At 37.0% G+C, this 13,728-nt stretch overlaps 1 protein-coding gene across 1 annotated transcript in view; it reads left to right on the forward strand.

The window, feature by feature from the left end:
- The window catches only part of LOC107676446 (alpha-1,3-mannosyl-glycoprotein 4-beta-N-acetylglucosaminyltransferase B), a gene marked incomplete at its 3' end in the record, with an annotated part of 142,458 nt that overhangs the window by 99,596 nt on the left and 29,134 nt on the right, over positions 1-13,728 (forward strand). Inside the window, exon 8 of the mRNA XM_016470992.1 lies at positions 1,448-1,562. Within this exon, the coding sequence (XP_016326478.1) occupies positions 1,448-1,562 (115 nt within the window). The remainder of the gene's footprint in view (positions 1-1,447; positions 1,563-13,728) is intronic.

The following is a 13,728-nucleotide window of genomic DNA, read 5'->3' on the forward strand; positions in this document are numbered from 1 at the left end:
AAAACCAGTCTCCTCTTGGTTTATATCGAAATCCTCCGACATTTTTCTTTGCAAATCTGCGGTTTGTACTTCTAATTCGTGACCGGCGTTTTGTTTTGTTGTCTCTCCGCATTCGTCACTAATCACGCAACGCCGACGTGCTACGTCATCCGTCGGAACTGCTTCAGTGTATGACAGTCAGCGGAAGTGAGAGAAAAGTGTTTATTACGTTTGAAATATGGATATTTTTCTTACAAAAACGCATGGATTTACTACAGAAGGCCTTTATTCACCACCCGGAGCCGTGTGAAGCACGTTTTATTATGAATGCTCGAGCTTTATTTGACGACTTGTGGACTGTTCAACTGCAACACCCGCTGACTGCAATGATAGAGCTTGGCATAGCCAGGACAATTTTTAATATAACTCCGACTGGATTCGTCTGAAAGAAGAAAGTCATATACACCCAGGATGCTTCGAGGGTAAAACACAAGCCAATTTTCATTTTTGGGTGAACTAACCCTTTAAGCTCACTCAACATGGGTGCTTAAAGAAAAGAAAATGCACTCCACCAGCATTTAAAAAAGTGACAGTCATCAAGATGCCATCAAAAGCACAGTGTAAGATTTAAACATAAAGTGTTTACTTTCTGCATGACTCACGACACCAGCGAGTATCGTGTACAGCACAATATAAATACAGTTTACTTGACTTGTTTGGTGCAAAAATTCTGTGCCATTTGAATTAATGGCTGTTAATGCATCTATTTAGACAAGCACTATTTTGAGACGTGTTATTAAATAGGAAATGCTGAATTTTTTATGTTTTATTTTATTTTAGTTAACATTAATTTTTTTATCAAGTAACAAAATTGTTTTTTTTAATGCCATCAATGTGAGCGGTTCCAATCTCTTTTCCATTGCACTGTGAACAAAAAAGTGGCCAACCAATAAGACTGGCACTTTTTGTTTCACGTCCAGAAATGCTGTTACGTAAACATTGACTTGGTAGAGCTCAAGAACAGACTATTTATACAGTGAATAACAGAAAGAGATCCTGGATTTAGCCAACAAGACTGTTGTATTAGTGAACACACAAATCTTAACATTTGAAACCATTTGAGTTCCTTCTCCTTTCCCATTAGGCTGAACAGAAAATGCACATGGAAATTAGACCGTGAATGTTATCATACAAACATTCATGTCTGTGTGAGCAGGCCTTTACTCTCTTCAGGAAGTCAACTAATGAAGAGTTTACTTATAGTCGTCTCTACATTAAGAGGGTATAAAAGAAAGTATATTAACTTCTGGAAAATGACACACCTTTAAATCATTTAGCCTTAGATACCCAGAAAAAGAATTTAAGTTGTTGGCGATTATATGCAAATGATTCAAATCCACTTCACAGCTGCTTGTCTTCCTTCAGCATTGTCTCTCTCTCTCTCTCTCTCTCTCTCTCTCTCACACAGCTAGAGGATGACATTGTTGCACGGCCAAATTATTTCACCACGATGAAGAATTTCGCCCTGCAGCAGCCGTCAGAGGAGTGGATGATTCTTGAATTCTCTCAGCTGGGCTTCATCGGTGAGTCTTACTCAAACTCAGACTGTGGACTGTGTCTTGCACTGCTGTCGGTGTGTGTTATTCTCCCCCTTAGAGCACAGCCAAACTCACACTGAATTCTTCCAAACAGAAAGATCCTTCTCACGGTTACCAGAAAACGTTGTCATAATAGACGTCAAACCTTATAAGCCACTTATAAAGCTGGTTCTGTCACCAGAGGTGGATGAACTGTTGAGGTCGCTAATGAAAGAAATGTTTTCAATGCTTCATCTTTGTATAGGACTAGAAAGGGATTTTGTTTTCTCTTTGAAACTGAATTGTCACCACCTCTCATAAAGTGCATGTTGGTTTCCAACAAGAGCAATTTCCAAGAGTCGTGGTGACACAAGAGCCAGACCTTTACACACAGATCAGAGAAAATAATGAATTTATTGCAGCATTTGTTTTCAATTGATACTGTTTTACCGTATTGCCAATATGCCAGTTTATCCAAAAACAAAACTTTAACTGCATTCACAATCGCATACCGTCTAATGTAAAAGATAAAGTAAAGTGTCAGTCTGTGCTTCAGCGGCTGTAGTAGGTCATCTGGGTACTTTTTATCTACTGTTTTATGAATACTGTTAAAGGTGCAGGATGTAATATTGACATCTAGCGGTTGAAATAGGTACTGCAGCCCAAATTCAAAATATTGGAAAGCTTTGTTTCTCCCGCCGCCTTCTCCTCCTCCTCAGACTCAATGCTCACAGGAGTTGCAAGATGGAGCAAGGAATGAGCACAACTGACAGTGTTAGTCAACAAGCCTTACAGTGTAAGGTGACAAGTTGTTTTATACATGTTTATTATTCCTCTGGTCATAGATGATTTTTAGGTGGATGCCGAGGCTTTTTACAGTAGGTCGGGTTGAATCTGCAATCTCTGAGCGAGTTCGTTTGCTGGCTTCCATGGCTACAATACGCTTTGTTTTCTGCCAACTGGCAACCCAGAATGTCGAAATACTATTGGGTAAATTGGCAGTGGGCGGAGTCACAGAGACCAAAACAAAAACAGACATTCCGACACAGAACACACATTTCAAAGTAGAATAACTGACTGTAGCATTGTTTTTCCGAGAAACAAGTGAACTTAATATGTTTGCAGATGTTTAGAATGGTATTTTCATGCTTTAATACAGTCAAAAAATGACATACAGCACCTTTAAAGGTGAACTATGTAAGACTGACAGCTAGTGGTTGAAATGGGTACTGCAGTCCAAATTCTAAATATTGGAGAGAGCCGTTTCTCCTGCTTCCTCCTACTCAGATTCGACGCTCACGTGGGTTTGCCAGATTGAGGACACGCAACGAGCCTTGCACTGTAATTTGATGAGTTGATTTACTGTGTTTTAATGTTCCTCTGCTCATAGAGCATTGTGCAGTATGTAATATTGCCAGCTAGCGGTTGAAATGGTTACTGCAATTCTAACCTGGAATCTGCCCGAAACGCACATTTCAGAGTAGAATTACTGGCTATAGCATTATTTTTCAGAGAAACAGCTATGTAAACATAACATGTTTCCTAAATATCTACAAACGTATATTCTTATTTTTTTAGGCTTAAGAAGAGTCAAAAACTTACATACAGCACCTTTAATTTTGGACATACTATGTAATCCACATACTGTTTTTCATAAACTATATGTTAAAAGAAGCATTTGGATGCCCTGGGGGTAAGCAGATAAACATAAAATTTTCATTTTTGGGTGAACTACCCCTTTAAACATGAATCTCCCGTTACATTATTTCGACAAAAACAATTTCTGCATCCGAATGCTTCTTCGCAACACAAACGAAGATTTTTAGCACAAACCTTTGTAGTCTGTCCGAACTGTCTTGAGCGTGTCCTGAGCGCGTTCGCGTCTTCTTCTTCAGCAGGTGCGTGACGCGTCTTCTTCTTCTTCTTGCTTTACGGCGGATCGCAGACTTATAAGTGCATTACTGCCACCTATATCTCAAATGGACCATTGACACTCTATCTACAATCCCAATTAGGAGTGTCAATGGTCCACTTGAAATGTAAGTGAATGGGGCCCGTCTGTAAATATTAAAATGTTCACTGTTTCAATAGTATGTGTATTCAGATGTAATAATTAGGGGTTGCTCTGACTAATCGACTAGTCGATTTCAGTGCTCTGTCATGACGCTTTAAGCTTGACGTCGACTAGTCGCTGGTCCTATAGAGGGCGCAACAGGATAAGAAATCTTTGAAGGACTTCCACATTTACGCTCCGTTTCCAAACAGTTAAAATGACAAATAAATGCATACTCTGAAAGCACTCCACAAGACATGTGTGATTATATTACTGGATGCTCGAAATTGAATGGGAGAATGCACGTTTTAAACAGCTTATTGTACAGGTAAATTAATCGCCGTTCTAATCTAATGCGCTGCTGCACTGTAACGCACACACATAGGCTACAGACAGTAGCTCATACATCACGCGCAGATCGCGAGCACACAGAATCATTCAGCGCGGAAATGTATTGTCAACACTGTTCTGTGATTTCTCAGTAAAATAGCTTACAATTTAAAACTATCAGTGATGCCCTTGGGGTGACATTGCGGCCTTGTCCTTCAATAGGTATTTTTGGAACTCCCAGTGACACTGTAATCATTACTTTAACTGCAACCCAGAGGGACATTATTGCTTACACTTCTTTATTGGCCCGCAGAAGAATTTTGTTGAGTTGGAAATCCCCTACCCCTCCTTCTGTGACAGATTGGCTGGAAGATGTGATGTTCTTTTTAAAATTAGAAAAGATAAAATTTACACTAAGGGGATCTGTGGACAGGTTTTACTCAAAATGGGAACCCATTTTGTCATATTTTAAAAACCTGAAAGAATTACCCAGCTGTTGATTTTTACTCTCCTTATATGTATCTCTTTCTTTACCCTTTCTGTGATGATGTATTTGTTGTTGTTGATGTATAAATTGTTGTTGTTGTTTTGTTTTGTTTTGTTTTTCCCCCTCTCTTTTTCTCTTATATATTCATACCGTAATAATATTATTGTAATAATAATACTATTATTATCATCACTATGTAGTGGTATGCAATGGGTCTATGCCTTGAAAAGATGTAATAAGATTGTTTCATTTTCCAAGACACTACGCTATTGTGTTGCAACTAAGCTGTCTAGGGAAGGGATGGGGTTGTTATAGATAGTAAAAGTAGAAGGAAGGAAAATGTAACTTTCATTGTTTTACTGTATGTTGCTTTACTCCTTCAATAAAAAAAATAAATAAATAAAGTAAAAAAATTAGCTTACAAACTGAAAAGTTCAAGCAAATATATATTTCTTAATAACTAAATCCCACAGCTTCACTACTAGTAGAGAGACGCTGCCGGGTAGAATTAATTCACACACACGCAGTCGCTCTCACTAATACATTCATATAAATATAATTGTGCAACTTTATCTGTGTCTGATTTAGAACGAGCAGAAATCTGAGAGAAATATAACGATCCAAAGACAAAAGAACTGATAAAAATGAGCTGTTATAGGAGCAATAACCATGTGGGGAGCGCTGTGTCATATGTCATAGCTGTGCACAAGGTGTTTATCACAGCTCCAGACTTATTTGTTCATTAATGACGTCATCAGCGACTAGTTGACTTCAACTCGACTTTCATCACATAAAAGTCCACTTTAAAAAATCAGAAGTCGTCCAACCCCTAGTAATAATAGTAAGCAATATTATGTGTGGATTTTCACACATTCAGTGTAATAAACAAAAAAAAACATACAACAAATTTCCGTGTGAAATACAATAACAATTTTATGGCTTTACAGCTCAAATAAAAGTTTTAACAGAGTAATGAATGTGGGTGCATTTATAAATTATAAGCTTCATATTTCTTTTTTTTTTTTTAATCTTCAGAAAACATCCATTGTTAGTGCCTTACCTTAACAGTGAATTTAATTTAATTTATTTATTTTTACGAAAACTACAGATTAGTCTAAATCATTTTAATTATGCCAATTGAACGTTAATTGAAAATAACTTGTAATAAACCTGGAATATTCCTTTAAAAGGATTTACCAATTTGCTTGACTTGCACCCATTTCACACCAGAATCCTGTAAGTGTATAAGCAGCCCATGTTAGGAGATTTGATGATTGTGTAGCAGAGCAGAAGCAGCAGTGCTGTCATTATTTTGGGGAAGTCTTTTAATTTTTTTGCACTACACACACTGAATTAAAGTGACAGTGCACTCCTCCTGGTCAAAATGGACATGAGTTGACACAAAAAAACTAATTTCACTATAAAAGCATACGAGTGTACTGTGCTTCACACTGTCAACTTTCAGTACTGTGTAAAACAAAACAAAAACACAACAAAACACCAAATTATAGTACAACAATTGAGAGTATATACATGTTGTCATCACTAAATGACACTACACAGCATGTTATATGGTTTAACATGTTTTTGGCTATATGGTGTGAGTGTGAACACTTGTCATGAGCCAGGTTTGATCCCTCCTAATATTCTCAGTCATATTTTCCTTCCCTGCTCTCACCTCATGCTCTGCTGTTTGTGATTGCAATCAGCATGGTGTGTATTGGTGTACACCTGTTTTCCCTTGCTCTGATTTCTCTGCTATTTAGGTCAAGGGGTTTTCTGTTCTTCACCAGATTATTGTTGGTCGTCACCTGCCAGTCAAAGCATGTGACTGGAGGACCACACAATCAGCTGCGGTTCTGTGAGAAACAAACTGAAAGCCGCTCATCCAATCAGCTGATCCAGTTTATAAAACTGGTCTGAATAATTCACTCACAAAAGATTGAGTAGTGAATTCTTCAGAGTACCTCCTTTTGTGTTCTGCAGAAGAAAGAAAGTTACACAGGTTTTGCACAACAGGAGAAAATAATTACAAAACTGTAATTTTTTAGAGGCAATATTTCTTTAATTGCCCATCCCTGTTCTTTTGGTACATTTTGCAATGCTTTATCCATTTCCTCCATAAGCTTAGCTTGGCTAACAGCATCTAAACTCTGAGTAAGTCTTGACAGTCAGTTGGGGTTCAATTAGAGAAACTGGAGTCTGAAACTCTCCCCTCTCCAAATAAAATCTGTGAAGCTCATTTTGAAATGGCAGCCAAAATAATTGCTCTCTTATGATCTGTGTTTGATTTGAAGGCTAATTATGTTGATGATGGTGATCAGTGCTGTGTCAAGCTGGCTGAGGGCCTCAGGGGATGGCATGGGAAAAGGATTGATTTTGAGAGCTCTCGGTTTAGAGAAGTGGTTATTCACTGCTGGGCCAATGAGTCTGCAAGTTAGTAGAGAAAATGAAGACGGCATGAACTCTATTATATCAGAACAACACCTGTTTGAGACTGGAAGTGATTGTTTAAATTGGGTGATGCAAGGGTGGCGTGACTTCAGAGATCTAAAAAAGGTCTACAGCACTCCATAGGAAAACATCAGCACTTAGCAACCGATCCTTACAGGCATTTACATTTTGTGGATTTGGCATATGCTTTTATCCAAAGAAATTGAACCCATGACCTTGAACTGTTAGCTAGCAGTAGTACATTAGCATGCCAAGAGATAATTATTCAATGATCCTTGAGTAAAACAGCAAAATCATCCTCTAAATGTATACTGTCCTCACTCTAAGCAAAAGCTCCACTCTTCACTGCAGTGAAAAACCGTTCTAAATCCCAACATAATGGAATATTAAGCACTATCAAGTCTCCCTCTTTTCCCATCTTTTTCCAAAACGGATAAAATAATACTTAATTTCAACATTTTACTCGTATTTTAAGTCCCATGCAAAGCATGCTTTCAGTTACAGTTTATGTACTAGATTGGTTCACATTCGCTCTGCATAATTTAATCCAGTAGATTGCACATAGAGAATTATATTAATCGAAGATAAAGAAATTGAGTTTAAAAGAAAAACAATTTTCTTGTACTTTTTGTTGAGTAAATCGGATAATCTTTGTTTCCCCATTTCTTCTGTGTATGTTAGTTTTAATTAATACATCATTAACTAGCAATTAATAAAAGTATGTTTATAAATAAACTTCAATAAATGGTGTAAAATGTTTACGATACCTCAAGCAACTAATTATCTGTGCTGCCTTGTTGACTGATGTTTTGTGGGTTTGACAAGTATTCAAATACATTTTCAATGAGTATTTTTACTCAATCACAAGGTCTGGCTGCAAACAAACTGTTCATTGTTAGCCGAATTTAAAAAAACTGTTCTGACATCAGCCACGCTTTCACGGTCAAGAGACAAACACAAGTCTGTTTCGGTTCAGATCGACTACAGTTGGGATCCATTTGCTTTTGAGCTCATGTGTTTTCGTCATGTTCCTCCTCATGACCAGCTCATGTGATGACCAACAAATAAGTCAAAATAACCTGCCCTGCTTGCTTCTAGCTGGTCCAAGCTGGTCTAGATGGTTGACACTTTGTACTGTCTGCTGGTGGAGCTGGTTTCCTGCTTGTAGACTGTTGGTAGGGCGTCTTGAAGCAGCAACAACACATCTAAAGCATGTTAGGCTGGTGTGAACTGTTTTTTGCCATCTCAGGCCTGCCCGCCCTGACCAAGAGTTCTGATTATTTTTGTAATAATCTAAGCAAGAAGGCTGCCAAGCCAGATGAGGTTGAGAGTAATATGCCCTAAGAGCAGAAAAGAAACAAGTTGACGTGCCAAAGCAAAGATAAATCCCCATGATGCATTTCACACTCTTGCACTGAACACCAGAGCGTATGACCCAGTCAGTTCTGGGTATTAACACCTTTCTCAAGTCAGCTCATTTCTGTCTCACACACACACACACACACACACATACATTTCTCTAGAGTCTTTCTCTGATCTTTTACTCTAATAGGTCCCAAAGCAGCACTGAAGCTGTGATTGATGCTGCTCTCTGCCCATATCACACTCTCTCTCTCTCTCACACACACACACGCACACACACACACATTTTCAGTGCACTGTCATTTCAGCCACCCACACACACAATCACACACACAACTCCGTTTTAACATATTCTGATGTAATTGTGAAGAGCCGTTGCCCATACTAAGCTCACCACCATGTTAGGAGTTTATGGATAATATTGGAAACCGTAGTAGCTCCTACTGTAGGGTATTTCTTGAGCATTTGCTGTTATGTTGTGTTATGGTTGGTTGTTTATGTATTACTATGTCAATGCTAAGGTTCTGATTGTTGATTGTTACTATGTGCTTTCAAGTCATGTCAGAAAAATTCATTTACAATGAACATCACCACAAAGTCATAATTACAGGTGGAAAACCTTCTTTAAAGGTGACATATCATGAAAATCTGACTTTTCCAGGTTTTAAGTGCTATAATCAGGTCCCCAGTGCAGAGTTCTGATTTGAGGGCATGTCAGTGAGATCATGTTGGATGTAGGGGTGCGTGATAGGCTGATTATCTTGTCTTGATAATGTGCAAAATGACAAAAGCAGTTCAAAAGCATTCACTGCGTGATGAACCCTAAAAGAATGCATCTATAATTCAAGTTATGAAAGGAAAAAAATATCCCTGGTTTTTTTTTTTTTATATTTATAAGATTTTATATAATTAAAGGGCTAGCTCACCCAAAAATGAAAATTCGGTCATTAATTACTCACCCTCATGTTGCTCCAAACCTGTAAGACCTTAGTCTTCGGAACACAAATGTGACCCTGGACCACAAAACCAGTCATAAGGGTCAATTTTTTTAAATTGAGATTTCTACGTCATCTGAAAGATGAATAAATAAGTAATTCAGCTTAAATGTATCTAAATTTGTCTTAAATAATCCTAAATCCTTTGTTAGGATAGGACAATATTTGGCCGAGATACAACTATTTGAAAATCTGGAATCTGAGGGTGCAAAAAAATCTAAATATTGAGAAAATCGCCTTTAAAGTTGTCCAAATGAAGTTCTTAGACAAATTAAGATATTTTTGATGAAATCTGAGAGCTTTCTGACCCTGCATAGACAGCAAGGGTACTACCACCATCAAGGCACAGAAACGTGTAAGGACGTCGTTAAAACAGTCCATGTGACATCAGTGGTTCAACAGTAATTTTATGAAGCTACAAGAATACTTTTGTGCGCCAAGAAAACAAAAATAACAACTTTATTCAAGAATTCTTCTCCTTTGCATCATCCTAGCACAATTATGGAGAGTATCATGCACTGTGAACGAACGAAGGTCTTACAGGTTTGTAGTGACATGAGGGTGAGTTTGTGGGTGAACTGACCCTTTAAGTAATAGCACACAAGCAACAGTGTCATTTTTAAATGTGATGTTAATTTTATACAATAGTTCAACAAGCTGAATGTGTTACATTTTAGACACAATTATTTTTTTTTTCAGTGCAATAGTTCCAGAAAAAGCCAGAACAGAGCATTTGTGCACCTCAGAGCAGCACTGCTGTGTTTCGTTCCTAAAATCAATCTGTTTTTGAACAAATCATTTGAGTCAGTTATTCAGTGATCCATTCGTAGAATGGGTTGAATGAGTGATTCAATGAATCACTCAATTAGACAGGGACCTACTGGTGGTTTTAGTGTCATATTTAATAATCCAGGCCTAACCAACCGAGATACCAGCACAAAAACACACTTAGCAAAATACTGTTTGACTATCATTTTCAAATAAATCCCAGTAAATAGGGTTCAATCATGACAACTCTCGGAAGATTTTAGCATGGTAATGTACATGACAATGTTAATGTATTTGGTCTTGGCGGAACAGATCTGCTACGCTGCTGCTGTTGGTAACTGTTGTAGTTGTAGATTGTTTCTGCTGCTGCAAGCAAGTACAGGAACTTGCTACTGCCAATGCATATGGCGATACGGTGTGAGTATTTAAGACACTGCTGCTGCACAAATAGCATATAAAATAACCCGTAGCAGATCTATACAGGTGGAGCTGGGGAAGGTGGAGGGTTTCAGAGAAACTCTGAAAGTGCAGTGCAGGAATCTCAAGTGAATGCTAGCCAGCCATATAAATGCAAGGCAGTAAGCTCATCGCCTGCATATGCAGCATGAACCAATCAGCTTGTGCCAAGTCGTTTAACTCTCTGAATATCATCAGCTACGTTAACAACCTGTCGCCTGCACCATCTAGAGTTTCATGACTGAACTATACTGTATATATATTTTTTTTTATTTTTTTTTTGTCAATATCACACACTCCTAGTTGGATGCAGCATCTGTATTAATGGTAAATTTGTTAAAGTTAAGTTGCATGTACAAAATATGATAGTATTGTACAATTATAATAAAATATATAATGCTTTAACTTACAGCACCTTCATAAATTGAATAAAAACACTAGGCCTACAGAATGAGTAATGCACCAAAGTTTAATACATATCCTCAATGTTTTTTATAAAGTCCCTGAGCATTATGAGTATGAGCAACAGCAGTATGTTTGCCTTAGCAAACCGCCCTAAATACATAAACACATACATCAGATGTTTTTGTCAGTATCGTCTCTCAAAATTCAGATTTCAGTGATTTCCCCTGCTATCACAGTGTGAACGCTAAGATCTTTCCAGTGTCCTGTTGTGAACGCTAAGATCTTTCCAGCGTGGAGTCGGCCTGTTTTAGCTCAGGGATTGCAGGCGTGACAAATCCGTCTGGATGAATCTCTCTTTTCCTGCTGTCAGTCAGCGTTGCGGCTCTCTTCTGCAGCGGATCACGCCTCGCTCTGCCTGTCTGCACGAGCTGCTAATTGGAGTGGTAGCGGGAAGGCAGCCGTGACCGAGCTGTTCGCACATGCACACACACACCAGTGTAAACACACATACGCTCTTTACATTGGCGTTACATTCATGTTCTTGGCAGAAACTGTTCTGCCAGTGCTACTTAAAGAAAGTGCACATTGCCCGAGTGGCAAGCAAGTGGCATTTACCCCAGCAGCCGGCTAATAATACATCCACCACCTTTCCAGAGGAGAAACGTGTAGATTCACATGTATGTCACTGCATTAGACTTAAATATTTTAATTATATATATATAAAAATACCTTGCTACATGTACTGCGTTAGGCTAACCGAGACTTGTCATTTGCACTTACATATCATTGCTCTTTTGTTAGTTTTGATTGCTTCTATTGTCCTCATTTGTAAGTCGCTTTGGATAAAAGCATCTGCTAAATGACTAAATGTAAATACTGCTGGGTATTTAAAACTATTGGACTGTTTTGTGTTTATACATTGTGTTTTTGTACACACACACGTGTATCTGTGTATATATGTGTGCGTGTGAGCATGTATATACAGTACATAGTATATACTAATCATGAATATTTATATTCGGCAAAAAGTTTGGAATAATTATATTTTTAATGCTTTTGAAAGAAATATCTAATGCTTGCCAAGGCTCCATTTATTTGATCAAAATACAGTAAAACAGTAACATTGTGAAATATTATAATTACATTTTTCATGTGAATATATTATAGAATGTAATTTATTAATGTGATGGCAAAGCTGAATTTTCAGCATCCATCATTCTAATATGTTGATTTGCTATTAATGATGGTTCTTATTATTATCAATATTGAAAGCAGTTTTTGTTAATGTTTTTGTGGTAACCATGATATTCAAAAGTTTGAGGAAAAAAAGGTATCATGGTTTCTATAGAAATATTAAGCAGCAAAAACATTTGATAATAATAAGAATCGGTAAATCAGCATATTAAAATGATGGATGCTGAAAATTCAGCTTTACCATAACAGGAATAAATTACATTTTAAAATATATTCAAATTAAAAAGATATGTTATATAAATAAAACAGTAATATGAATAATAATAATAGATTAAATAAATGCAGCTTTGGCGAGCATAAGAGATTTCTTAAAAAAAAAACACACACATAAAAAATATAGCTTGTTTGCATGTATTTCAGATTACCTTCAGACATGTCTTGCATTGCATTTTTCAGATGGAGAGAGATATTCCTGATACAGAAATATGTAGTAGAGATTCCTGGGTCATTCATGTTGTTTTACTATGTCTTCCTTGTGTAAGTCAAGAGTTTTAACCACAATGTTAACTGTGAGGAGTGTAGTTGTTCGGACATTAAAATACTTTGCACAGTGAACTTGCAAATGAGAAAATTAGCTTTAAGCCATTGGTAGGCCAAATGTAAATTTCATTTAGTAAAATAACGTGGCTACTTTCGAATGAACATCAATGGAAATGCTTTTTGTCCACATAAGATTCAGTTCATTTAGCTACCAGCAGGGGCAAACCAGACCATAGACCAGCTAAACTTCACACATTTCACTGCTGTAGTCAAACTGAAATGCTGTTCACATCCCATTTTACATTCGTAATATGGAATATATTCAAGCATGCAGGTTTGTGACTTCAGCGATGTAGCAAAGTCCATTAAAAAATGTAGTTATTACATTAATTTATTATTTATTTTAGTAACATTTTAGATTAGGGAAAACATATTCACTATTAAGGGCTTTTCCTTAATGAAGTCCTAATTAAAATAGTTGTTGTAGTAGTTATGTTAAGGTGTGGGGTCAGATTTGGGGATCTAGAATATGGTCATGCAGAATAAGGCATTAATATGTGCTTTATAAGTACTAATAAACAGCCAATATGCTGGTAATATGCATGCTAATAAACAACTATAGTTAATAGTGAATAGTGTTCCCTAATCTAAAGTGTTACCTTTATTTTGTAAAAGATCTGTTAAGAATTTATTGAAGTGTATACATTTATTTCTTGAAATATTTATTATAATTAAGTTGGCTTGTGAAAGCCAACTTACTGAAATGCTATTTAAACTTATTATTATTAAGTTGGCTTGAGAAAGCCAACTTACAGAAATGCTATTTAAACTTATTATTATTATTGTTATTATTCTTCTGATCCTAAATTATCAACTCTATCTCCTCCTAGAGCTTTAACTCTACAGACTCCAAACTCAGCCCAGCTCTTCAGACTGATCTGACCGGGTGTGCTATATCTTTTCTAACTGATCGGACTTATGGTTTTCTTAAAAATTAATATTAAAAATCATAAAAATCCCATAGACTTACATTGAAAAGTCTCTGCTCACCTGAACATTCCGACAAACTCCAACTGTCAAAATTCAAATCTAAACACACTGAAGCCCATTAGACTCACTCAGACTTCC

The sequence above is a fragment of the Sinocyclocheilus anshuiensis genome, unplaced genomic scaffold, assembly GCF_001515605.1.
Source record: "Sinocyclocheilus anshuiensis isolate Anshui unplaced genomic scaffold, SAMN03320099.WGS_v1.1 scaffold240, whole genome shotgun sequence".
Taxonomy (NCBI): Eukaryota; Metazoa; Chordata; class Actinopteri; order Cypriniformes; family Cyprinidae; genus Sinocyclocheilus; species Sinocyclocheilus anshuiensis.